The 25,669-nt window shown below is 46.2% G+C and overlaps 1 protein-coding gene, 1 non-coding gene and 1 pseudogene across 6 annotated transcripts in view; all 3 read left to right on the plus strand.

Moving 5' to 3' along the window:
• Positions 1 to 14,370, plus strand: part of LOC120055855 (eukaryotic translation initiation factor 4 gamma 1-like) — a 28,639-nt gene extending 14,269 nt beyond the window's left edge. For 4 of the 5 annotated variants that reach the window (XM_039003873.1, XM_039003875.1, XM_039003877.1 and 1 more), the window contains 23 exons: positions 566 to 644; positions 820 to 1,860; positions 2,004 to 2,092; positions 2,555 to 2,735; positions 2,981 to 3,114; positions 3,330 to 3,482; positions 4,705 to 5,097; positions 6,388 to 6,534; positions 6,838 to 7,071; positions 7,228 to 7,332; positions 7,642 to 8,019; positions 8,320 to 8,449; positions 8,702 to 8,804; positions 8,974 to 9,233; positions 9,364 to 9,488; positions 9,621 to 9,793; positions 9,984 to 10,109; positions 10,336 to 10,417; positions 10,545 to 10,643; positions 11,239 to 11,376; positions 11,522 to 11,603; positions 12,155 to 12,295; positions 12,816 to 14,370. In XM_039003873.1, coding sequence (XP_038859801.1) covers positions 566 to 644; positions 820 to 1,860; positions 2,004 to 2,092; positions 2,555 to 2,735; positions 2,981 to 3,114; positions 3,330 to 3,482; positions 4,705 to 5,097; positions 6,388 to 6,534; positions 6,838 to 7,071; positions 7,228 to 7,332; positions 7,642 to 8,019; positions 8,320 to 8,449; positions 8,702 to 8,804; positions 8,974 to 9,233; positions 9,364 to 9,488; positions 9,621 to 9,793; positions 9,984 to 10,109; positions 10,336 to 10,417; positions 10,545 to 10,643; positions 11,239 to 11,376; positions 11,522 to 11,603; positions 12,155 to 12,295; positions 12,816 to 12,997 — 4,575 coding nt within the window. In that variant the 3' untranslated portion in view covers positions 12,998 to 14,370. The remainder of the gene's footprint in view (positions 1 to 565; positions 645 to 819; positions 1,861 to 2,003; positions 2,093 to 2,554; positions 2,736 to 2,980; positions 3,115 to 3,329; positions 3,483 to 4,704; positions 5,098 to 6,387; positions 6,535 to 6,837; positions 7,072 to 7,227; positions 7,333 to 7,641; positions 8,020 to 8,319; positions 8,450 to 8,701; positions 8,805 to 8,973; positions 9,234 to 9,363; positions 9,489 to 9,620; positions 9,794 to 9,983; positions 10,110 to 10,335; positions 10,418 to 10,544; positions 10,644 to 11,238; positions 11,377 to 11,521; positions 11,604 to 12,154; positions 12,296 to 12,815) is intronic. The other variant, XM_039003876.1, reaches the window with a different exon arrangement.
• On the plus strand, positions 11,837 to 11,925 carry LOC120056323 (annotated as a pseudogene).
• Positions 12,369 to 12,499, plus strand: LOC120056330. The gene has a single exon (XR_005477778.1). It is a non-coding gene; the product is annotated as a small nucleolar RNA SNORA3/SNORA45 family (small nucleolar RNA).
• Positions 14,371 to 25,669: the final 11,299 nt, after the last annotated feature.

Consider the following 25,669-nt stretch of genomic DNA (forward strand, 5'->3'; position numbering starts at 1 on the left):
TGTAACCTCACAGACCATTCAGGAACATTGTTGTCCAATGATTAAAACTCTATTGCTGTTCACATCCTGAAACTTTGTGATTGGTATTTATCATATGAGGACATCAAATATACTATGTAGAAAAAAAGCAGAAATGTATCATGTAGAACAGATACGAATGTCTCAGATGGAGCCGTGTCCGCTCTATACATTCTAGTTCTATACATTCAACGCTAAATGTTTCCCATCCCTCAATACATCCCCTGATTTCGCCACCTCCTTGGGATCGTTCCCAGTGATGAGCTCACAACGCAAGTTTGGAATCTTGTGTCTTTGAGATGATTCCACAGAGGTGATGTCATAGAGGAGACCAGGAAGTTTGGAATGGAAGCCAACTGTTCCAGAACGGTTGCATTCAGTTAGTGTTTACTTTTAGGTTGTTGTGTCTTGTCTCCAACTCTCAACTCGACTGGTTTTGATCAAGGCAATAGGATAGCGTTAAAAAACACTGTACAACATATTTGTGTTTATTTTTTAAATCTACTAAACGCTAGTTTTGACGGTGCTCCTCGTTTTCTGCCACTAGTTTTCCACTGCAGAGGGAGAAGGTCCTTCCCAGACCAACGGAGAAGTTACAAAGCCCGTCACTATGATGACGAGAACAGGTGAGCGTCCTCCCAGGTCTTTTGGTACTACAATGTCTTTACATACTGAGATTTTCCACATTACATAGAGAGTAGAACAGCATGACGTAAACAATGAACTTGATCTTCAATGATTGATTGATATTACGTAATAGTTCCAAAACGGTTCTGAACTGATTATTATGTATTTTTTCAGATGACAACACGGAACCCACAGTTTCCAAAACGATGGCCGCCGTGACCCCGCCTCCTGCGTTGGTGACCCCAGAGCCTGCCACCGTCCCAGCTGAGGCCAAACAGGAAAAAGATAGCCAGGCAGCCCCACCTACCGAACAGATCGTCAGCCAATTGGCTGTCCCCACGGCTGCGGGGAAGGCCGAGGAGGCCATTCCACCAGAGGAAGACCAGGCCCCTCCCACCTCCCCCTCCCCCCCGGCAGCTCCTACCTCCCCTCCCCCTGTAGAGGTGCAGACACCACCCCCCACCACCACCATCGCTCAAGTCAGCGACACGGTGGATGCCGGTGTGAGCCTGGCGGGAAAGGCAGTGACTCCCGAAGCTCCTCCCATTGAGGAAGAGCCATCGGCCGCCCCATCAGCCGTCGAGAAGCCTCCTGCCCTGGTAGCGGAGAAAGAGGAGGCAGAGAATAAAAAGGAAGAAGTAGTAGTGGTGGAGGAGGAGAATGTAGAGAAGGTAATGGAGGAGCCTGTGCTTACCACCAAGCCAGAGGTAGTGGCGCCTGTTACGGTGGCGGTCGCTAATGAACACACTAAACCCGCTCCACGACCTTTGACCCCCGTTGCCAAGGCAACGATCACACACTCCGCCCCGGCCGTGAAGCCGGTGGTGTCTGTGGAAGCACCCACTAAAACTGAGAGCGTGGTCGAGCCGACAGCGCCAAAACAGGAAAATGCTGCTGCTGTGCCCGTGTCTGCCCCTGTTCCTGCCGTCACTCCCTCTGTCCCGGAGGCGGAGCCCGCCATGGCCCAGAAGAGCGAGGCGCAGACGCCACTGTCCAACGGCCTCCCCCAGGAGTACCCCGACGAGGTAGACGCCCCCGTGCCCGCACAAGAGCGGACAGCAATGCCCAACACAGAGCCTGCCGCTCCCACACCTCAGGAAACTGCTAGCCCTGCAGCTGCTGCCGTGGCAGAGGAGGGGGAGAAGGAGGAGAAAGAGGAGGATGCAGCCACGGTGCCCTTGGCCAGTAGCCCTTCAGAGGACACGTCTATGCAAGGTGAGAGGGGAGGGTTTTTACTGGTCGGGCTCACTTGGTCAGGAAGTACTGTGTGCACCAAGGGTTTGGCTGGCGCAGACGGGTTCTGGATGGTGTGGCTTCAGGTTTTGACGTAACTGTTTGATGTAACCCTCTTCTCCTAGCTGCTGTGTCTGTGCCAAAGAAGAAGAGGAACATGAAGGAGCTGAACAAGAAGGAAGCCATTGGAGACATGCTGGATGCCTTCAAAGAGGTGCGTTTGTATCTACTCCTGTGCCTGCTTGCGTAGAACAGAGCGGCCTTCTAAAGTCATGAGCGATTCGGAACAGTTGTCCATGACCACTTGAAGGTGCACCAGTGGTAAACCTTGAAAAACGTGTAAGATTGTTACTCCCAGCACAGCAGTCCAGCCGCTACTCCGGTTGGACTGTTCATTAGTCAGTGCAAGAGCAACTTGGCATATGGCACCGTTGGTCTCCTCTTTGTGCCTGGAGTCCTGGTATATCTGTCGAGACAAACATTTCACTTCACCGCAAGTTTTGGTCAAACTTCCGGTATGCAAATTTTAAACTTGTTCTCTCACAAACAAACAAAAATGTAAGAAAAAAAGATTGTCACCCCAAATCCTGACAGCATTGTAGGGGTCTCAACTTCATTCTACTCCGTCTTACCCCTCCAATTGTCCTGTCCCTTCTCCCAACTCTCATCCATACAGGAGGAGGCGGCGGCAGCTGCCCCCGAGCCCTTGTCCACTCCGGCGGAGCCCACCCCTGTGGCCCCTCCCCCTTTGGCGACCGCCGACGCGCCAGACGAGACGTGGGAGGAGAAGGAGGACAAGCAGAGCGCCGACGCGCCCCCGCTCAAACCAGGCGACCTCAAGTACCAGTACAAAGGAGGTGGGTGGCCCACTTCAGTTATCTTCGTTGACGCCGGCAATTTCCTGTTAAGTGAAAAGTCTCATCGTGAATGGTCAAAGACCCCATCATGCATGTGTATGGCCAGCGTTATCCCTCCCGAAATGCATGTCTCTTCAAGAGTGGTCTGATAGATTTGGTTGGATGTGTTCCAACAACGTTAAGCAGTATAAAGAGTCCGTCGCCCATTCAAACTCTCCCACTCCTCCACCCTTTCCTCCCAACAGAGCAATGGAAGCCTATCGACCCGGAGGATAAGAAGAGGTACGACAGGGAGTTCCTGCTGGGCTTCCGGTACATTGGTGCCAGCATGAACAAGCCCGAGGGCCTGCCTCTTATCTGCGATGTGGTGTTGGATAAGGTAAACTATACCATTTGAAGGAAAGAAATAACAATTTAATGAGTCAATATGGTTATTTTTTAATTTATTTTTTATAGGCATCCAGTTAGAAATGTATTATTCACAACTAAGTAAAGCAATTATGCTCCCATAGCTCATTCATGTGCTTTTCTAGTATGTCCCGATACTAATTTCAATGTTAAATTCATAGGTTTTTAATTCTCTCCTCTCTGTAGGCTAATAAGACTCCCATGCGTCCAGCGGAGCCGGGTCGCAACATGATGAACGCCGGGCCAGACTTCACCCCCGCCTTCATGGGTAACCTGGGCAGACAGTCCTCCGGAGGTGGGGGAGGGGGACCACGGGGCCCTGGAAGGGACCATATGGGAGTGAGTATCGCAGTGTGGGTCCGTGTATGGAGTTATATAGTGGACACTTACATTTTTTTTAGGGGGTAGATCATATTTAATATTGCAGAGAGATTGAGGCTTAATTGGAAATTGGTCTCCATTTCCAATCCCCCATATATATATTTTTTCTTTGGAAATATATTATTTTTAATATACTATATATACACAAAAGTATGTGGATTCGGCTATTTCAGCCACACCCATTGCTGACAGGTGTATAAAATCGAGCACACATCTTTGCTGAAACGGGTTATATCCATCCAGATGCCTCTGGTGTCAGTGCATATAGATCCTATAATTCAAGACCAAGATCGACCTTTTTTCTTTTGGTTACGTGTGGGCTGTTGTTTCTGTCTCTTGGAAAGCATTAGTCATAGTTCAAAGTATGTCATTACCTCACTCTCCAAATCATAGAAATCAATCATTTGTCACACGTTGCTTGAAAACAAATGGTTTAATTGGTCGACCACCAGTAATTTATTGAGAGCATTTAAAAATGACCATTGAATAGTGTTCTAAGACTGGAACTGCTCTCTACCTTGTTTATGTCTAAAGCTGGGCTCAAGTTGTGAATTGATTGATAGACCAGTGTGTTTGAAGTTCATAGACATCATGTCCCTCTTATCTCCTCTACATGATGTTCTTTCTCTCTGTTTTATCCCTCTACCCTTGGCTAGCAGCATACCACCCTGCATACCACTGCTGGCTTACTTCTGAAGCTAAGCAGGGTCAGTCCTGGTCAGTCCCTGGATGGGAGACCAGATGCTGCTGGAAGTGGTGTTGGAGGGCCAGTAGGAGGCGCTCTTTCCTCTTGTCTAAAAAATATCCCAATGCCCCAGGGCAGTGATTGGAGACACTGCCCTGTGTAGGGTGCTGTCTTTCGGATGGGACTTTAAACGGCTGTCCTGACTCTGAGGTCATTAAAGATCCCATGGCACTTATCGTAAGAGTAGCGGTGTTAACCCCGGTGTCCTGGCTAAATTCCCAATCTGGCCCTCAAACCATCACAGTCACCTAATAATCCCCAGTTTACGATTGGCTCATTCACCCCTGTAACTATTCCCCAGGTCGTTGCTGTAAATGAGAACCTGTTCTCAGTCAACTTACCTGGTAAAATAACGGGAAAATTAAAAACTCACCGATCTTGCTTTCTCCCTCCTGTCTTTCCCCTCTTCGCTCTCTCTCTCTCCTCTCCCCCCAGCCCCCAGGACCCCGGCGCTCCCAGCAGGGCCAGCGCAAGGAGCCCCGCAAGATCATCATCTCCTCATCGCTAGGTGGCGACGTGGAGCTCAACAAGGCAGAGAAAGCCTGGAAGCCCGCGGTGAAGATGGCGGGGAGCCGGGTGACCGGCCCCGAGGAGGAGGAGAGCGACGACCCCGAGCAGGCCAAGACCCAGGAGCTGTTCAAGAGGGTCCGCTCCATCCTCAACAAGCTGACCCCTCAGATGTTCCAGCAGCTGATGAAACAGGTCACAGAGCTGACCATCGACACGGAGGAGAGGCTGAAGGGAGTGATCGATCTCATATTTGAGAAGGCCATCTCCGAGCCCAACTTCTCCGTGGCCTACGCCAACATGTGCCGCTGCCTTATGGGGGTGAGTGACGTGACTGACATTGTTTGGGCATTTTGTGTTTGTCTTTTTTTCTTTCATTCTCTCTGCCTCTACTTTGAGCCATGTGTTTGGACCAGTGCAGTAGGGATGTAACGCGTCACCGGTACGCATTGGTACCCGATTCAAATGTTAAAGATACAAGTGCATCAGTCAGAAAATGTATTGAACCGTTACGAATTGCCGGTTAACTAAAAAAATGTTGCTCATTACATTCTGCCTTCTGAAAATAGCTCATATTTTGTGACAACCGAGTTGTTCTGTTCATTGGCCATGTCATAGCTCGTTTTGTAAACGATAACTATTGGTACATTATTAGCTTAAACAGTTAATGTGCAAAGAAAACATGACAAGTTCTTGTAGTGGGGTGGTAGATGCCTTATCTCCCTTATGGCTCAGATCAGGTGTCTACGTACATCATCACACACACACACACAGACACACACAGACACACACACACACACAGACACACACAGACACACACAGACACACACAGACACACACAGACAGACAGACGTCAGCTCAGACAGATCCAGTTGAGAGAGGCCCAGCTCATGAGCTCCATCAGCAGCAGACTTTCACGTCCTCCGAAACATGACCCGCCTAACCGCTCTTCTTAACACCGTCCTGCTCAACCCGGAAGCCAGCTGCACCAATGTGCCTTAGGAAACACCTTTCAACTGATTACCGAAGTCAGCCTGCAGGCGCTCTGGGCCCGCAGCAAGGAGTCGCCAAGTAAAGCACTCCCCGGCCAAACCCTCCCCTAACCCGGACAACGCCGGGCCAATTGTACGCCGCCCTACGGGGCTCCCGGTCACGGCCGGTTGTAACACAGCCCGGGATCAAAGCCGGGTCTGTAGTGACACCTCAAGCACTACGATGCAGTGCCTTACACCGCTGCGCCACTCGGGAGTCCCTAGCAGATTTGAATTTAGAATGGAAAATGAATGTTTCTATTGCAACAAATGTTAGTGCATCAAACTGAATCGTTTCAAACTAAAATGTATCATTTGGGAGCCCATGTATCTAGATGCGTATGGAATCGTCTTGAAAGGGAAAGATGCACATCCATACACTGCAGGATAGGGATGGAAATGAAGAACTCGAGGAGCTGAGAAGCCCTCTTTCGTTATTTTCTCCCCTTCTGTTTTAATTCTGTCTTCATCCATTTGTTTGAGTGTACTTTTCTAAGCCAGTCCTCTACTGAACATAAACGAAACTGACCTTGAACTCAACATGACTTGTTCCTTGTTTCCTTTCCTTGTGTCCTCCCAGTTGAAAGTGCCCACCACAGACAAGCCGGGGGTGACTGTGAACTTCCGTAAGCTGCTGCTGAACCGCTGTCAGAAGGAGTTTGAGAAGGACCAGGACGACGACGTGATCTTTGAGGCCAAACAGAAGGAGATGGAGGCCGCCAAAGAGGTACGACATCACATCCTGTCTACACAACCTCATAACAGATGCATTCTGTTATATTCATATCCAACCCTTGTTCATATTGCCAATATCACAAGATTGGTCTGTATCCTCATAAAAATCTAAATCCATTTATTTGACTATTCATTTGACTTGCTGTTTTTCACTTTTTCCGAGGTCTGTGGCTGAACTAGCAAAGATAGAATCACATTCTGTTCCGTCCCTAACCCTCAGAGCAGGTGCATTTTGGGCAATACAGCTTTCTTTACTTTCAAATGACCTTTTGACCTTTCACCTCCCGTCTCCCAGGAGGACAAAGCCGGTTTGAAGGCGGAGCTGGAGGATGCGAAGGACAAGGCGCGCCGGCGGTCGCTGGGCAACATCAAGTTCATCGGCGAGCTGTTCAAGCTGAAGATGCTGACGGAGGCCATCATGCACGACTGCATCGTCAAGCTGGTGAAGAACCACGACGAGGAGTCGCTGGAGTGCCTCTGTAGACTGCTGTCCACCATCGGCAAGGACCTGGACTTTGAGAAGGCCAAGGTACGCGGAGAGAGACACATACACAGACACACAAAGGCATGTGCGCACACTAATGCACAGGGACGGACACACATACTGATATCGGACATATTTCCTCTGCAGAAATGTGAATGGCCACACACACCAGTCTGAGTGTCCCTCTGTTTGTCCCTACAGCCTCGTATGGACCAGTACTTTGCTCAGATGGACAAGATCATCAAGGAGAAGAAGACCTCGTCCAGGATCCGCTTCATGCTGCAGGACGTCATCGACCTCAGACGGGTACAACTACACCTCCCTCCATCCCTCTCTGTACAATGTTCTCTCCTTTCTCATTTTCTCTCGCTCCTCTTTCCCCTTCCTCCCTCCATCTTTCTGTATCTTTCTGTCCTTCACTTCATCCCCTCCTCCCTCTCTCCCCTTCAGCGCTCTCTTTCACTTCTTCTTTCCTCTCTGTTTGTCTTCTCTCCAATAGTATCATTACAATCATGGCGTCACAGCAGTAACCATACTCTAATTTATCAGATGGCTCTAAAGACGTTGCTAAATCTTAGACTTTGAAAGAGTACTCCCCCTTTCTCCCTCCACCAGAGCGGCTGGGTGCCCCGGCGAGGGGAGCAGGGCCCTAAGACCATAGACCAGATCCACAAAGACGCTGAGCGAGAGGAGCAAATGCAGCTGGTCAAGGTCCAACAGCAGCTTATGTCAAGGAATGACAGTGGTGGTGGTGGTGGTGGTGGAGGAGGTGGTGGTGGAAGAGGAGGAGGTGGTAGCGGTGGTGGTGGAGGAGGAAGAGACGGGAGGGGGGGAGACCGAGACAGAGGAGGAAGAGATCAGGGGGGCCGTGGGGGCCAGCACGGCAGCCAGGGGGCTAGGGGCAGCCAGCCCCAGGACGAAGGCTGGAACACAGTGCCCATCTCCACCAAGAACAGACCCATCGATACCAGCCGGCTCAGCAAGATCACCAAGGTGAGCGGCGGTTTTAAGGTTCGCAACTAATTAAGGAACGTGTTTTTATTACTAAACCAACACGAATGGGGTTCCTAATTATGAGAGGGAAGGTAAGCAATAGTGTATTGATTGTATTTCAGTAGCTCATAAGGATGCTTTTTGCGATCACATGACCAGGTGAAGAGTTTGTGTTCTCAGGGATATTACTTGCGTCACTTCAGTAGCCATTTTTACCAAGTCGAGTCCCCGTTGAGATGGATATACTTATGTCATCACCTCTGCTCTCAGCCTTTAACCTTTTGACCTCTCCCCCACTAGCCTGGTGCTCTGGACTTCAACAACCAGCTCCTTGCGCCCCAGCTCGGGGGTAAGGGCATGTGGGGCAGCTGGGGCAAGGGCAGCAGTGGAGGCACCACAGGAGCCAAGCCTGCCGCCGGAGCTGAACAAGGTAGGGCCACATATGGGCGCACACGTGCCAAACACAGGGCAACCTAAACAGGGAGTCGGGTAGAAGCCTACTTCATTCAAACACACACTGACATCCCTCACACAAGTGTAAAAAAAAACATATATATGTGTCACTGTACTATACGCACTTAAAATGCATGCATGCACACCTATATATACACACTTGGCATTTGTGTAATATGCGTGTATTGATCTCTCTCTCGCTCATTCCTTCCATCCTTTTGTTCTGTAGCAGCGGAGACTGGCCGTCCGGCCACTGGCAACCGTTTCTCTGCCTTGCAGCAGTCTGCTCCACCAGCGTCGTCCTCCGACGCTGACCGCAGGGTCCCCCAGAGGTCAGTACTTCTCTTGCTGTTTTGCTTTCCGTTTCCCCTCATTCTTCCCGATCTTTCTCTCTGCCCCCGACTCTTGCTTACACACCTTGATTTTCTACCCCCCCCCCCCCCCCCACTCTCCCATCTCTCCTTCCTCTCCGCTCTCCAATATCTCTCTCCTTCTCCGTAGGTCCAGCTCCAGTCGTGACCGCGGCGGGGACCGGGACAGGTTTGACCGCTTTGAGCGGCGCGACAGCAGTCGGGATGCCCGCCCGCCTGTCACCAAGCGCAGCTTCAGCCGCGAGACAGAGGAGCGTAGGAGCGATAGTCGCACCCCTACGGAACCCCCCGTCCGGCGTGTAGCCAGCATGTCTGACGACCGGAACAGAGGCAGCCGAGACCGAGGAGGCAGTGGTAGCCGGGACAGGGCTCCTAGTAAGGAGGCTGTTGGTAAGAGACTATACACACATTGACACACACACACTTCTACACATACATCATTCACACACGCTGGATACATGTGTATAATGTGTTTTTGTGTACAATAGTGTGTGTAACTGTGTGTGTTGTATCTGTACAGTGAAGCGTGAGACAGGCCCCACCCCTCCCCCCGCTGCTCCGGCCAAACCGGCCATGACCGAGGAGGAGCTGGACAAGAAGTCCAGAGCCATCATTGAGGAGTACCTCCACCTCAACGACATGAAGGTACACACACAAACACACACACACAGGCCACATCGACAACATGAAGGTACACACACACAATCAGAGGCGATTGCATTGCATAGCTAACTGCTGTAATACTAAACCCCTGTCCTTCCCCGTCCGGCCCTGTAGGAGGCGCTGCAGTGTGTAGGGGAGTTGAACAGCGCCCCGCTGCTCTTTGTGTTTGTGCGGAACGGCCTGGAGGACACTCTGGAGCGCAGCGCCATCGCCAGGGAACGGATGGGCCTGCTGCTGCATCAGCTCCTCAAGGCTGGCACCCTGCCCACAACACAGTACTACAAGGGGTGAGAGGCAGAGAGAGTAGTGCCCTAAAGACCAGGTTGTGTGCATTTCTCAAATGATGAAAGAGAGTGTGTGTTTTGAGGAAGCACGCAATCCGGTCCACAAGATAGTTCTACAAATGATTAGTTTGCCTTGTTTTGTGGGTGAGAGAGCACTGAATAAGGTCTTTACCTGGTTATGTTTTAATCACAGGCTCCAGGAGATCCTGGAGGTGGCTGAGGATATGGCCATAGACATCCCCCACATCTGGCAATACCTGGCTGAGCTCATCACCCCCATGCTCCATGACGGAGGCATCCCCATGGGACAGCTCTTCAGGTGAGGCCCAGGCTCTATATAGGTTGCGTAGGCCCCAACTTCGGCGGTCACTTGCATGCAACAGCGTTGGTTCCAGAAAGGCTTTGACAGACGCTTCACTTTGTGGATGAATATTGAAGAAGTGCTAGGCAAAAAATCTACAGTTTGAGACGGATGTAAAGAATGAATGAGAAGTTTAAAGGAACGCTCAATAAACTTTTGCTACTGTGTGTGTGTGTTTTTCCAGGGAGATCTCCAAGCCCCTGATTCCCTTGGGTAAGGCTGGTCTGCTGCTGGTGCAGATTCTCAACTTACTCTGCAAAGGAATGGTAAGTGTCTCTGTGCAAGCAGCTCTGTGGGGTTTGTGTATGTCCATAACATATTTTGTGTGTGTGTGTGTGTGTAAATGAATTGTGTATTAATGATTTGTTAAAAAAATATATATATGATTTTCAGACCCATAAGAAGGTGGGTGGTCTGTGGATGGAAGCAGGGCTCAACTGGAGAGACTTCCTGCCAGAGGATGAGGACGTCAATAAGTTTGTGACTGAACAGGTCAGTGTGGGAGACGGGGTTAAACTTTTCTTTTTTTCTTTTTTTGTGCCACTCGATCTGAATGCCATTTAAGATCGGTGGAATGAACATGCGACTGCCCTAATTAAATGAGAGGATTTTTGTTGTTTTGGTTAAGGAAAGTTAGGTGTAGGTGTGTTTAGCAACGAAACCGATGCGTGCAAAACGGACCTTGTTGGCTTAGAATCAAAGGATCACTGACAACAGCGTGAACTATATTTTGTCTCCAAATGTTTATTGAAAACATACAAAAAGATTGCACAATAAGCATTGGTTGACTCCAATTGCATTGTCGCAGTTGTTGGTTAGCTAGCTAATTTTAGCCATATTTGCATAGACGTGACATAAGTCCAAACACCTCAAGAACAAGACACAACTAACTGAAACAAGCCACCTACGATTCCTCACACGGCAGCTTCTTTTCATTGTAGATAGCTATTTGACCTTTCAGAATCATAACACTCTGCGACGCGCGCGTACCATTTTCGTGACGTGGTCAGGCAACCTGTCTGAGGGATCGGAGCGTGCCTTCCGTGGAGTTCCTAATGTAATTCTATGGTGTGTTCACTCTTTCCAGAAAATTGAGTTTACCCTGGGGGAGGAGTCGGATGAGACCAATCAGAAGAAGCCCATGAGCGGGGAGGAGCTTAGCAAACATCTGGACAGACTGATCCAGGACAAGGCTAACAACCAGCGCATCAGAGACTGGGTTGAGGTGTGTGTGTGTGTGTGTGTGTGTGTGTGTGTGCATATGCAACTTTGTGTATCAGCAGGTCAATTGAAAGTTTAAACACGCTATCTACATCTAAGTTTTGGGAAAGCAGGCTCTGTGTGGTAAATATTTACCCTCTCACTTACAGGCCAACCTGGACGAACAGCAGGCGGCTGCCAACCAGTTTGTGCGTGCTCTGATGACCTCCATTTGCCAGTCAGCTGTTATATGTGAGTACCGCAAAGCCCATATATCTGGCCCTTCTGTTTGCATACCTTACAGATGCTTCCAACCTCCTTTCTTGGCATGCATGCTGTTGCCCTGTATATCGTGTGTGTGTGTGTGTGTGTGTGTGTGTGTGTGTGTGTGTGTGTGTGTGTGTGTGTGTGTGTGTGTGTGTGTGTGTGTGTGTGTGTGTGTGTGTGTGTGTGTGTGTGTGTGTGTGTGTGTGTGTGTGTGTGTGTGTGATGGAGAGAAAGCAAGGACAGTGCTATGTATTCGGTGCCAGAATGTTCCTGACTTCTGGTTCTATGCTCAATCGCTGGTTCATTCTAATATCTGTCTGATTGGCAATGGGGGCATCAAGTTGGGTGTAGAATGAGTGTTGGTCGTTTGGTGCTACTCTAGGTTTATGGGTCTGGGTTAATTTTCCTATGAATCGGGTTGACTGGTTGGAGACTACGTTGTAAGAAGAATGGGGTTGGAACATGCATCCATCCTTTCTCCCTCTCTCTCCACCTTCACTCACTCAAACACGCTCCCCCTCCTTCCCTCTGTCCAGGTGAGAACCCGTACAAAGTGGACGTGGAGCAGATTACCCAGAGGGCCAAGCTGCTGCAGCGGTACCTGAGTGACGAGCATAGGGAGCTGCAGGCCCTTTACGCCCTCCAGGGACTCATGGTGCACATGGAGCAACCGGCCAGTGAGTACAGTACTGCAGTGTGTGTGTGTGTGTGTTTCACCTTAGTTCTGTGAGGTTGTGTATGATTGTGGATAGCGAGGCTAGAGTCACTCCTTTACAACCTCATTGTCCTGGTGTGCTAGAGTGCTCGCAGAGTAAACCTCTTTGCCTATTCATTGGCTGTAGTCTCTTGTGGCCCAGCCAATCACCAGCTCAGATACAGAACCTCCGTTTTGATGTTTCTTTTTGTCGTGAACATCCACAGCACTGCAGTTGCTTCCCATTCCATGTAGATTTTGTGATTGTCGTTCACATTCTGCCCCACTGGCTTTGTCTCCTGTCTCGCAAAAAAAAAAAAAAATAGGATTGTGTAAAATGAGCTTTGATTGTTTGTGTGAATTAAAATGTTTGCTGAAGGAGTATGTATTTATCCACATTTCTCTATCAGAGGGTGTTGTGGCTAGATTCATAGTTCAGGAATCATGATTATGGCTATGCAGCTTAACTACCCTCTCTGACTGTGGCTTCCTCCCTTCGCCAGATCTGCTGCGGATGTTCTTTGACGCGCTGTACGACGAGGACGTGATCAAAGAGGAGGCCTTCTACAGGTGGGAGTCCAGCAAAGACCCCGCAGAGCAGACCGGCAAGGGCGTGGCCCTTAAGTCGGTCACCGCCTTCTTCACCTGGCTCCGCGAGGCCGAAGAGGAGTCCGACAAGGACTAAATGGCCTCTCTAAAACCACCACCGCCCTCTATGGCTAGGGTGGTGTATTGCAAGGGGAGCCCGATGAGAGAATTGGACTCTATGGCCCTTTTTTTTTAATGTGGCGGACTGATATCGATCCTCAACAAGGCTTTTTAGAGAGGGACCTGACATGCAATCACTTTCTCTCTTCTCTCTCTCTCTCGCTCACTTCCTCATTCTCTTTTCCCTCTTTTGTGATGGCGTGTGTCCGCCGAAAATGAAATAAATGATTGAGACGGATTTTGCTTGTGTAAACGCGTGGAATAACTACTACGGTCACTGCATATAAAACCCTTTTGACTTGTTGTTCTTGAGAAAACAATAACAAACCAACACGCTGCTCTTTGTGGTTGTAGACAAAATTATATTATGCAACATACTATATGACACGCAAACGCATAGAGACAATGGTAGAGGTGTCATGTAGCATGTTTTTCCCTAGGAGTGGGGTATCATGCCATGCGTGTGTGTGACGTCCGATCGAACACAGAGCTCTGTCTTCTCTTTTTTTGTGTGTGTGTGCGCAGCATGGTTGAAGTGTGTTTCTTTTAATGATGTAGACGAGGTATGTTTGCTGATCAGCTGACATCAAGCGTATGTTGCCGACTATAGAGGCGCTGAATGGCTTTCTGAGCGATGGTTCTTTTCCTTTTTTCCACTTCCTGTTTACCGCAGTACTGGGACTTTGAGGACAGAGAAACAAGATGGGGGATGGATTGTGACCTTTGACCATTAGCCTCTGACCTTGGCTACTGGAGGACGGTGGGGGTCTTCTATATGCTTCCTTAAAGCCTACCTTTCACTTCCTCCCCCAGTAGTCAATCCTGACTGAGATACTGCGTCTTTTACCTCTCCTGTAGTTACATGATGAACTGTTGGGTGCGTTCTCTCTCGACCCCTGTCGAATGAGAAAACAAACCCCATAACTAGAGGACTCTTAATGACAAAAATCACCATTAAAACTTGAAACCTACAGAAATCAACTTGATGAAATAAGAAAAACAGAAATGATCCGAAAGCCTTTTCTACTCTAAGTGGAATCACATTTCAGGAGCGTTCTGTACATATATATTAAAGTTGTTTTTTTTGTCAGTTTTATTTTTCAGAAATAATAAAAAGAAATTACTGATGTAATGTAAACTATAAAATGCTGTATCATTTTCCAACAGAAGTGGCAGTTTGTCCAGATGCAGAGAGGGGTGCTTTAGGTCATCCATTGATTAGTTTTATTGGACTTTTGTAAATATTTTGTTGCTTTCTTTATTATTTAAGGAATTACTGCTTCTTTTTGCATCATAAACTGGAAAAGAGGAAACCGAAAATTGCAAATAAAAGACTTATCAAGTTGCTGAGCGGAGTTTGTACATGCATGTCCCAGGTCTTGCGTTAAGGGTACTGTAGTGCAGGGGTTTTAAAACTTTTCTTGCCCGGGTGAAGTCGGCAACCCAGGGACCCACATCACATGATAGCAACAAAAAGAATGACTTGTCTTATCAGGGGAATGAGAATGGCAGGTAGAAGTAATCCATTTCAAAATGAATAGATTTGATAGACTGTTTAATTATTTTCGCCTTCCCACAGTTCATTGGAAGAGGAAGTGTTAACTCTAACAGCCTGTTAGCTAGAAGGGTATATTGGTGGTGAAGAGAATTTTGCTGTTGTAAATCAAATTTTCAGCAATAAAAGATTGTTGAGCTGAGAGAAGTTTGCAGTTTTAAAGCAAGTTTTCTGCAATTCTATGCATGTTGTCATGGCTTTTATTTGATTGTTAGTCCTCAAAGATGGTATCGTTTTAAAATATGTAGTTCAATATTGTTTCTGCATGCTTTTGATTTTGGTCGTTTCAGTTCTCACGAACTGTTTATCTATCCTGAACATTACCACCGCCTTATTCAGGAAAAAAACATGTAATTAGCTCCAATTACTAATTTCCACCATATTAATTTCTAACATGTTGGTGCCTGTATATATATGCTTTATTACACCTACAACCCTTATGACATCCTTATGTCACGGGAACATTTATGAATTTAAACAGGTGTCCATGTGCAATTCAGGCACTGTGTTTGGATCAGGAGTTCTACTTTTAATGAGACGGACATACTGCTCATCCCGGACCAGGCACAAATCCTTGACACACGAAAAGGGACGAGGCGGCGTTATAGGCCGGCATGTAGAATAATGGACGAGACTACGTCGGCAAGTGGATAAACCGTCTCTACCCTCCGTTCTGTTGGCGAACGCACAATCACTGGAGAATAAACTGGACAATCTCCATTCAAGACTATCCTAACAATGTGATCATGGAAAATGTCAATCTAGCTCTGTTTTTCTATACATCGGCAGGACAGAACGGTAGCGTCGGGGAAACTGAAGGAGGGGTGGTGTGTCTCTTTGCGCACCAGCTATTAACAGTCTCTAATATTAAGGAAGTCTTGAGGTTCTGCTTGCCTGAGTTAGTACGGTCTACAGCTTATCATGAGGTATTCTATTTACCAAGAGGGTTTTAATTTGTAATTTTCGTAGCTGTCTATAGGACCCCACAGTGGAGGTGTCATAATACTCATAAAACTTAGCGGTCAAACGGAAATGATTCCACCATAAATTTTTCCCTTGGAATTTTAGATACACTTAAATAAGGGTTATGTTTCGTGCAAGCTTACCCTGGAGTGATGTTTTGGTAACCATGTAAATCTCTCTCAGACAAGGACTTTTAGTTAATTGACTATAGCTCAGTGATCAACTCCATAGTGCCCTCCAAGCTCATCACAAAGCTAAGGAGCCTGGGACTAAACACCTCCCTCTGCAACTGGATCATGAACTTCCTGACGGGCCTCCCCAGGTGGTGAGGTTAGGCAACAGCACATCTGCCACGCTGACACAAAACACGGGGGCCCCTCAGGGGTGCGTACTTAGTCCCCTTCTGTACTCCCTGTTCACCCATGATTGCGTTGCCACGCACGACTCCAACACCTTAAAGTTTGCCAACGACACGACGGTGGTAGGCCTGATCACTGATGATGAGACAGCCTATAGGGAGGAGGTCAGAGACCTGGCAGCAACGTCAGCGAGACAAAATAACTTATTGTGGACTACAGGAAACGGAGGGCTGAGCACGCCCCCGTTCACATCGACGGGGCTGAAGTGGAGAGTGTCGAGTGACACTCCAACACTCGCACATAGACACACTTTCACACTCTTAGCATACGCTGCTGCTACTCTGTTTATTGTACATCCTGAGCGAACCAAGTCTATGGGTTCGTAGCTTCAACCCCGCAGCACACACACACACTTACGCACACCAACGGATTAATGGACTGCTGAATGTATAGCTTTGTTTGCTGTTTTCTATATTATGTCCATCTCTGATAAGCTACCCAGGAAAGGGCTGAAAATAGCCCATATTAATATATGTAGCCTTATAAATAAGGTTCATGAAATCAATAACTTGCTAACATCAGATAACATTCCTATATTAGCTATTTCTGAGACTCACTTTGATAATTCATTTGATGACACATCAGTAGCAATACAAGGATATAACATCTATAGAAGAGACAGAAACGCTTATGGGGGAGGTGTTGCTGTATATATTCAGAGCCATATCCCTGTAATGCTTAGAGAAGATCTTATGTCAAGTGTTATTGAAGTGTTGTGGTTGCAGGTTCACCTGGCACATCTAAAACCTTTTCTTTTGGTGTGTTGCTATAGGCCACCAAGTGTTAACAGTCAGAATCTAAATAATATGTGTGAAATGCTTGATAGTGTATGTGATGGGGACCTGAATATTGACTGGTTTTCATCAAGCTGTCTGCTCAAGAGAAAGCTTCTCACTGTAACCAGTGCCTGTAATCTGGTTCTGGTTATTAATCAACCTACCAGGGTGTTTACAAACACTACAGGAAGAAGATCATCCACATGTATCGATCACATTTTTACTAATGCTGTAGAACTTTGTTCTAAAGCTGTATCCGTACCCATTGGATGCAGTGATCACAGTATAGTGGCTACATCCAGGAAAGTCAAAATTCCATAAACTGGGCCTAAAATTGTGTATAAAAGATCATACAAAATATTTTGCTGTGACTCTTATGTGGATGATGTTAAAAATATTGTCACGCCCTGGCCTTAGTATTCTTTGTTTTCTTTATTATTTTAGTTAGGTCAGGGTGTGACATGGGGAATGTTTGTGTTTTGTCATTTTGGGTGGTTATATGGTAAAGGGGGTGTTGGGTGTAGTGTATGAGTTTGTGTTGAGTGAATGTTTCTAGGTATGTCTATGGTTGAGTGAATGTGTCTAGGTATGTCTATGGTTGCCTGAGTGGTTCTCAATCAGAGACAGATGTCTTTCATTTGTCTCTGATTGGGAGCCATATTTAAGGCAGCCATGGGCATCATGCATTTGTGGGTAATTGTCTATGTGTAGTGTTTGTGTCAGCACTATTTATATGTATAGCTTCACGGTCGTTAGTTTGTGTATAGTTGTTCGTTTCTTGTTTTTTCTCTCTTCTTTAATAAAAGAAGATGTATTTTGCACACGCTGCATTTTGGTCCTCACTCTCTTCGCAAGACGATCGTGACAAATATGTGTTGGTCTGATGTGATTAATAAGGAGCACCCAGAAACTGCACTTGATTAATTTATGAAATTGCTTCTACCAATTATTGATAAACATGCACCTGTTAAGAAACTGACTCTTGGAACTGTTGAGGCTCCATGGATTGATGAGGAATTGAACAACTGTATGGTTGAAAGAGATGGGGCAAAAGGAGTGGCTAATAAGTCTAGCTGCACATCTGACTGGCTGAATTACTGCAAATTGAGAAATGATGTGACTGAACTCAACAAAAAGAAGAAATTATTATGAAGCCAAGATCAATGATTTAAAGAATGATGGAAAAATAACTTTGAAGTACTTTAAATTAAATTATGGGCAGATACACAAATTCATCTCCATCTTACATTGAATCCGATGGTTTATTCAATTCAAAACCATTTGATGTTGGCAATTATTGGCAAACTTACGCAGTAATTGCCAACAATGAACAGTGAGCCATTGCACTCATGCATTAAAAAACAAATAATGAAAGAAATGCATTGCAAGTTTGAATTTTGTAAAGTTAGTGTGGGAGAGGTCGAAAAATGATTATTGATCTATAATGACAAACCTGGCATTGACAACTTAGATGGAAAGCTACTGAGGATGGTGGCTGACTATAGCCACTCCTATCTGTCATATCTTTAATCTGAACCTAGAGGAAAGTCTTTGTCCTCATGCCTGGAGGGAAGCCAAAGTCATTCCGCTACCCAAGAGTGGTAAAGCGGCCTTTAATGGTTCTAACAGCAGACCTATCAGCTGGCTGCCAGCTCTAAGCAAACTGTTGGGAAAAATTGGGTTTGACCAAATACAATTTCTCTGTAAATATATGAACAACAGACTTTCAGCATGCTTATAGAGAAGGACACTCAACGTGTACTGCACTGACACAACTGACTGATGCTGCCTTGATATGTTTTACCATTTATTTATTTTTATTTAATTAGGCAAGTCAGTTAAGAACAAATTCTTATTTACAATGACAGCCTATCCCAGCCAAACCCGGACGACACTGGGCCAATTGTGCACCGCCCTATGGGACTCCCGATCACAACCAGATGTGATGCAGCCTGGATTCAAACCAGGGACTGCAGTGGCACCTCTTGTAATGAGATGCAGTTCCTTAGACCGCTGTGCCACTCGGGAGCCCAACAACCTGTTGTTGAGAAAACGTATGTGTTATGGCTTTTCAACCTCTGTCTATCTAATATAACTTGGAGGGGTTTCTTTAATGGAAGCTTCTCTAATATCAAACATGTAAAGTGTAGTGTACCCCAGGGCAGCTCTCTAGGCCCTCTACTCTATTGTATTCTTACCAATGACCTACCACTGGCATTAAACAAAACACGTGTGTCCATGTATGCTGATGATTCAACCATATCATATAATCAGCAACCAGTGTTAATGAAGTCACTAAAACCCTTATCTTATCATATCATATAATCAGCAACCAGTGCTAATGAAGTCACTAAAACCCTTATCAAAGAGTTGCAGTCTGTTAAGAAATGGGTGGCCAGTAAGAAACTGGTCCTGAACATTTCTAAAACTAAGAGCATTGTATTTGGTACAAATCATTCCCTACGTTCTAGACCTGAATGGTGTGGCTGTTGGACAAGTTGAGGAGAATAAATTACTTGGTGTTAACTTAGAGTGTAAACTGTCATGATCAACACATATAGATTCAAAGGTTGTAAAGATGGGGTGAGGTCTGTCTGTAATAAAGATATGCTCAGATTTTTTGACACCACACTCCACAAAGCAAGTCCTGCAGGCTCTAGTTTAATCTTATATAGATTATTGTCCAGTCATATGGTCAAGTGCTGCAAAGAAAGTTCTAGTTAAGTTGCAGCTGGCCCAGAACAGAGCGGCACATCTTGCTCTTCATTGTAATCAGAGGGATAAAATGAACACTATGCATGCCAGTCTCTCTTGGCTAAGAGTTGAGGAAAGACTGACTGTGTCACTTCTTGTTTTTATAAGAAACAATGTGTTGGGAATTCCAAATTGTTTGCATAGTCAACTTACGCACAGCCCTGACACACACACACATCCCACCAGACATGCTACCAGGGGTCTTTTCACAGTCCCCAGGTCCAGAACAAATTCAAGGAAACGTGCAGTATTATACAGAGCCATGAGAACATAGAACTCCCTTCCATCTTACATAGTGCAAGTGAACAGCAAACCTGGTTTCAAAGAACAAATAAAGCAACACCTCACGGCACAACGCCTCTCCCCCATGTCACCTACTTGTTGTGTGTACAGTTGAAGTCGGAAGTTTACATACACTTAGGTTGGAGTCATTAAAACTCGTTTTTCAACCACTCCACAAATTTCTTGTTAACAAACTATGATTTTGGTAAGTCGGTTAAGACATCTACTTTGTGCATGACACAAGTCATTTTTCCAACAATTGTTTACAGACAGATTATTTCACTTATAATTCACTGTATCACAATTCCAGTGGGTCAGAAGTTTACATACACTAAGTCGACTATGCCTTTAAACAGCTTGGAAAATTCCAGAAAATTATGTCATGGCTTTAGAAGCTTCTGATAGGCTAATTGACATCATTTGAGTCAATTGGAGGTGTACCTGTGGATGTATTTCAAGGCCTACCTTCAAACTCAGTGCCTCTTTGCTTGACATCATGGGAAAATCAAAAGAATTCAGCCAAGACCTCAGAAAAAAATTGTAGACCTCCACAAGTCTGGTTCATCCTTGGGAGCAATTTCCAAACGCCTGAAGGTACCACGTTCATCTGTACAAACAATAGTACACAAGTATAAACACCATGGGACCATGCAGCCGTCATACCGCTCAGGAAGGAGATGCGTTCTGTCTCCTAGAGATGAACGTACTTTGGTGCGAAAAGTGCAAATCAATCCCAGAACAACAGCAAAGGACCTTGTGAAGATGCTGGAGGAAACAGGTTCAAAAGTATCTATATCCACAGTAAAACGAGTCCTATATCGACATAACCTGAAAGGCCGCTCAGCAAGGAAGAAGCCACTGCTCCAAAAAAGCCAGACTACGGTTTGCAACTGCACATGGGGACGAAGATCGTACTTTTTGGAGAAATGTCCTCTGGTCTGATGAAACAAAAATAGAACTGTTTGGCCATAATGACCACTGTTATGTTTGGAGGAAAAAGGGGGAGGCTTGCAAGCCGAAGAACACCATCCCAAACGTGACGCACGGGGGTGGCAGCATCATATTGTGGGGGTGCTTTGTTACAGGAGGGACTGGTGCACTTCACAAAATAGATGGCATCATGAGGCAGGAAAATGATGTGTATATATTGAAGCAACATCTCAAGACATCAGTCAGGAAGTTAAAGCTTGGTCGCAAATGGGTCTTTCAAATGGACAATGACCCCAAGCATACTTCCAAAGTTGTGGCAAAATGGCTGAAGGACAAAAAAGTCAAGGTACTGGAGTGGCCATCACAAAGCCCAGAACTGAAAAAGCGTGTACGAGCATGGAGGCCTACAAACCTGACTCAGTTACACCAGCTCTGTCAGGAGGAATGGGCCAAAATTCACCCAACTTATTGTGGGAAGCTTGTGGAAGGCTACCTGAAACGTTTGACCCAAGTTAAACAATTTAAAGGCAATGCTACCAAATACTAATTGAGTGTATGTCAACTTCTGACCCACTGGTATTGTGATGAAAGAAATAAAAGCTGAAATAAATCATTCTCTCTACTATTATTCTGACATTTCACATTCTTAAAATAAAGTGGTGATCCTAACTGACCTAAGACAGAGAATTTTTACTATGATTAAATGTCAGGAATTGTGAAAAACCGAGTTTAAATGTATTTGGCTAAGGTGTATGTAAACTTCCAACTTCAACTGTATGTACTGCCATGTATGTGTAACTGATAGATGCACACACACACTACATGTTAATGTTTTTAAATGTATATCAGTTGTAATGTCTTTTTCGTTATGTGTTGGACCACAGTAAGACTAGCTGTCGCCATTGGCATCGGCTAATGGGGATCCTAATAAATCTAAAAATCTAAAAATACACAAAACACACCCACACATGCATATTGACTCTACACACACACTCACATATACACACGTTCACACTCTTCAGATACGCTGCTGTTACTCTGTTTATTATCTATCCTGATTTCCTAGTCACCATTACCCCTACCTACATGTGCATATTACCTCAATTACCTCAACTTCCTCGTACCCCTGCACATTGACTCGGTACCTATTCCTTGTATATAGTAGCCTCATTATTCTTACTTTATTGTGTTACTAGTTCCTTGTTTATTTTGCTAATGTTTCTAACTTTTTAACAATGCATTGTTGGGAAAGGGCTCACAAGTAAGCCTTTCATGGTAAAGTCTACACTTGTTATAATCGGCGCATGTGCTAAATAAAATGTTATATTTGATTTGGTACCCCTCTGTGATCATCAGGGTCCCGGTGAAGGGATTTTTTTCATTGATTAACCATCAGATGTACAGGTTTGTTGGTTATAAAAGCGATAGCCTACAATTAGTGCTAATTTTAGTCTCCAATTAGATGATGTCAACTACGTAGTCTACATTAACAGACAACAGACCAGTAATAGTTTCCCAAAAATATTTCGGAACATGTTTTCAAAGGAGGGAAGAGAATTGGATGGAGGGGGACAGATTTGGTTATGACACCGCCTTTCGCCGATGACGCGTGCCAACCATTTGGACAGAGCGCATATAGGTAGGCTGTAGCAGCCCATATCGCGGAGCGACAACCTGAGGCTTGAAGTGTGAAAGCCGGGCGTTTTGTGCTAGGCTACAAGAGAAGTCATTTAAAAACCGTGGGGAATAACACCACGGTAGCATCTGTTAATGGGATTTGAGACAAGCTCATTGTGATCATGTGCGACGCTCGACGGTGCGGCAACCTCTATTCGGTTTACAGGTAGGTGCTAATGTGTGTGACCGACATTTATTTGCATGCCTTTATTCCCTAAATAAAGTCCTGTATTTTGTTTACCGATCGACATCCTTGCTATCCCTTTTAATTGGCTTTTTATGACAATGCGGCAGTCTCTGTAACGTTAACCGGAGCCCGTTGCTAAGCCCTCTCCCGAGTCAGGGTCATTGATATGCAGATGTTGTTTCCCGTTGCTTGGAGACATTCCGCATCCTCTGCTCGAGCCACACCGTGTACACCAACACAGGCACCGGCGTTATTTATTTCTCCTGGCAATTACCGTGCCATCAATCACAGTATGATGTCCGCTGTCGGTCTCGTTCTTTATTAACGGCCATGTCACGTCACCGGTGAATAGGCAGGTTATATATATGGGGTACCAGTACCGAGTCATTGTGCGGGGATACAGGTAAGAGGTAATTTGTACATGTAGGTAGGGGTGAAGTGACTATGCATAGATAATAAACAGCAGTAGCAGCAGTGTACAAAACAAATGGGGGGTCAATGTAATAGTCCACGTGGCCATTTGATTAATTGTTCAGCAGGCTTATGGCTTGGGGGCTTAGAAGCTGTTAAGGAGCCTTTTGGTCCTAGACTTGGCGCTCTGGTACCGCTTGCCGTGCGGTAGCAGAGAGAACAGTCTATGACTTGTGTGACTGGAGTCTCTGACAATTTTATGGGCTTTCCTCTGACACTGCCTATTATATAGGTCCTGGATTGCAGGAGGCTTGGCCTCAGTGATGTACTGGGCCATTCACACTACCCTTTGTAGTGCCGAGCAGTTGCCATTCCAGGAAACCGGTCAGGATGCTCTTGATGGTGCAGCTGTATAACTTTTTGAGGATCTGTGGACCCATGCCAAATCTTTTCAGTCTCTTGAGGGGGAAAATGTTTTGTTGTGCCCTCTTCACGACTGTCTTGGTATGTTTGATAGATCGTGATAGATCATTGGTGATGTGGACACCAATGAACTTGAAACTCTCGACCCGCTCCACAACAGCCCCGTTGATGTTAATGGGGGCCTGTTAGGCCCGCCTTTTCCTGTGGTCCATAATCAGCTCCTTTGTCTTGCTTACATTGAGGGAGATGTTGTTGTCCTGGCACCACACTGCCAGTTCTCTGACCTCCTCCCTATAGGCTGTCTCATCGTTGTCGGTGATCAGGCCTACCACTGTTTTGTCGTCAGCAAACTTAATGATGGTGTTGGAGTCGTGTTTGGCCACGCAGTCGTGGGTGAACAGGGAGTACAGGAGGGGACTAAGTACACACCCCTGAGGGGCCGCAGTGTTGAGGATCAGCGTGACAGACGTGTTGTTGCCTACCCTCACAACCTGAGGGAGGCCCGTCAGGAAGTCCAGTATCCAGTTGCAGAGGGAGGTGTTTAGTCCCAGGGTTCTTGGCTTAGTGATGAGCTTTGTGGGCACTATGGTGTTGAACGCTGAGCTGTAGTTATTGAACAGCATTCTTACATAGGTGTTCCTTTTGTCCAGGTTTGAAAGGGCAGTGTGGTGTGTGATTGAGATTGCGTCATCTGTGGATCTGTTGGGGCAGTATGCGAATTGGAGTGGGTCTAGGGTGTCCAGGAGGATGCTGTTGATGTGTGCCATGACCAGCCTTTCAAAGCACTTCATGACTAGATGTGAGTGCTACAGGGTGGTAATCATTTAGGCAAGTTACCTTCGTTTCCTTTGGTACAGGGACTATGGTGGTCTGCTTGAAACATGTAGGTATTACAGACTCAGTCAGGGAGAGGTTGAAAATGTCAGTGAAGACACTTGCCAGTTGGTCCGCACATGCTTTGAGTACACGTCCTGGTAATTCATCTGGCCCCGCTTTGTGAATGTTTATCTGTTGAAAGGTCTTGCTCACATCGGCTACCGAGAGCGTTATCACAGTCATCCAGAACAGCTGGTGCTCTCGTGCATGCTTCAGTGTTGCTTGCCTCGAAGCGAACATAAATAGCATTTAGCTCATCTGGTAGGCTAGCATCACTGGGCAGCTCGCGTCTGGGTTTCCCTTTGTAGTCCGTAACAGTTTTGAAGCCCTGCCAAATCCGTAGAGCGTCAGAGTAGTAGGATTCAATCTTAATCTTGTATTGACGCTTTGCTTGTTTGATGATTCGTCTGAGGGCAAAGCGATATTTCTTGTATGCGTCCGGATTAGTGTCCCGCTCCTTGAAAGCGGCAGCTCTAGCCTTTAGCTCGTTGCGGATGTTTCCTGTAATCTATGGCTTCTGGTTGGGAAATATACGTACGGTCACTGTGGGGACGACGTCGTCGATGCACTTATTGATGAAGCCAATGAATGAGGTGGTGTATTCCTCAATGCCACTGGATGAATCCCGGAACATATTCCAGTCTGTGCTAGCAAAACAGTCCTGTAGCGTAGCATCCGCGTCATCTAACCACTTCCGTATTGAGCGAGTCACTGGTACTTCCTGCTTTAGTTTTCGCTTGCAAGCAGGAATCAGGAGGATAGAATTATGGTCAGATTTGCCGAGTGGAGGGCGGGGGAGAGCTTTGTATGCATCTCTGTGTGTGGAGTAAAGGTGGTCTAGAGTTTTTTCCTTTGGTTGCACATGTGACATGCTGGTAAAAATTTGGTATAACTGATTTAAGTTTGCCTGCATTTGCTTATGGCCTTATAGAGTTGGTTGAGAGCGGTCTTAGTGCCAGCAGTGGTCTGTGATGGTAAATAGACGGCTACGAATAATATAGATGAGAACTCTCTTTGTAGATAGTGTGGTCTACAGCTTATCATAAGGTACTCTTCCTCAGGCGAGCAATACCTCAAGACTTTTTTAATATTAGACATCGCGTACCAGCTGTTATTGACAAAAATACACACACCCCCACCCCTCGTCTTACCAGACGTAGCTTCTCTGTTCTGCCGGTGCATTGAAAATCCCTCCAGCTCTATATTATCCGTGTTGTCGTTCAGCCACGACTCAGTGAAACATAAGATATTACAGTTCTTAATGTCCCGTAGGTAGAATAATTGTAATCGTAGGTCATCAATTTTATTTTCCATTGATTGCATGTTAGCAAGTAGAATTGATGGCAGTGGGAGTTTACTCGCTCGTCTACGGATTCTCAAAAGGCAGCCCAATCTG

Source organism: Salvelinus namaycush, chromosome 11 (assembly GCF_016432855.1).
Source record: "Salvelinus namaycush isolate Seneca chromosome 11, SaNama_1.0, whole genome shotgun sequence".
In the NCBI taxonomy this organism is placed as follows: Eukaryota; Metazoa; Chordata; class Actinopteri; order Salmoniformes; family Salmonidae; genus Salvelinus; species Salvelinus namaycush.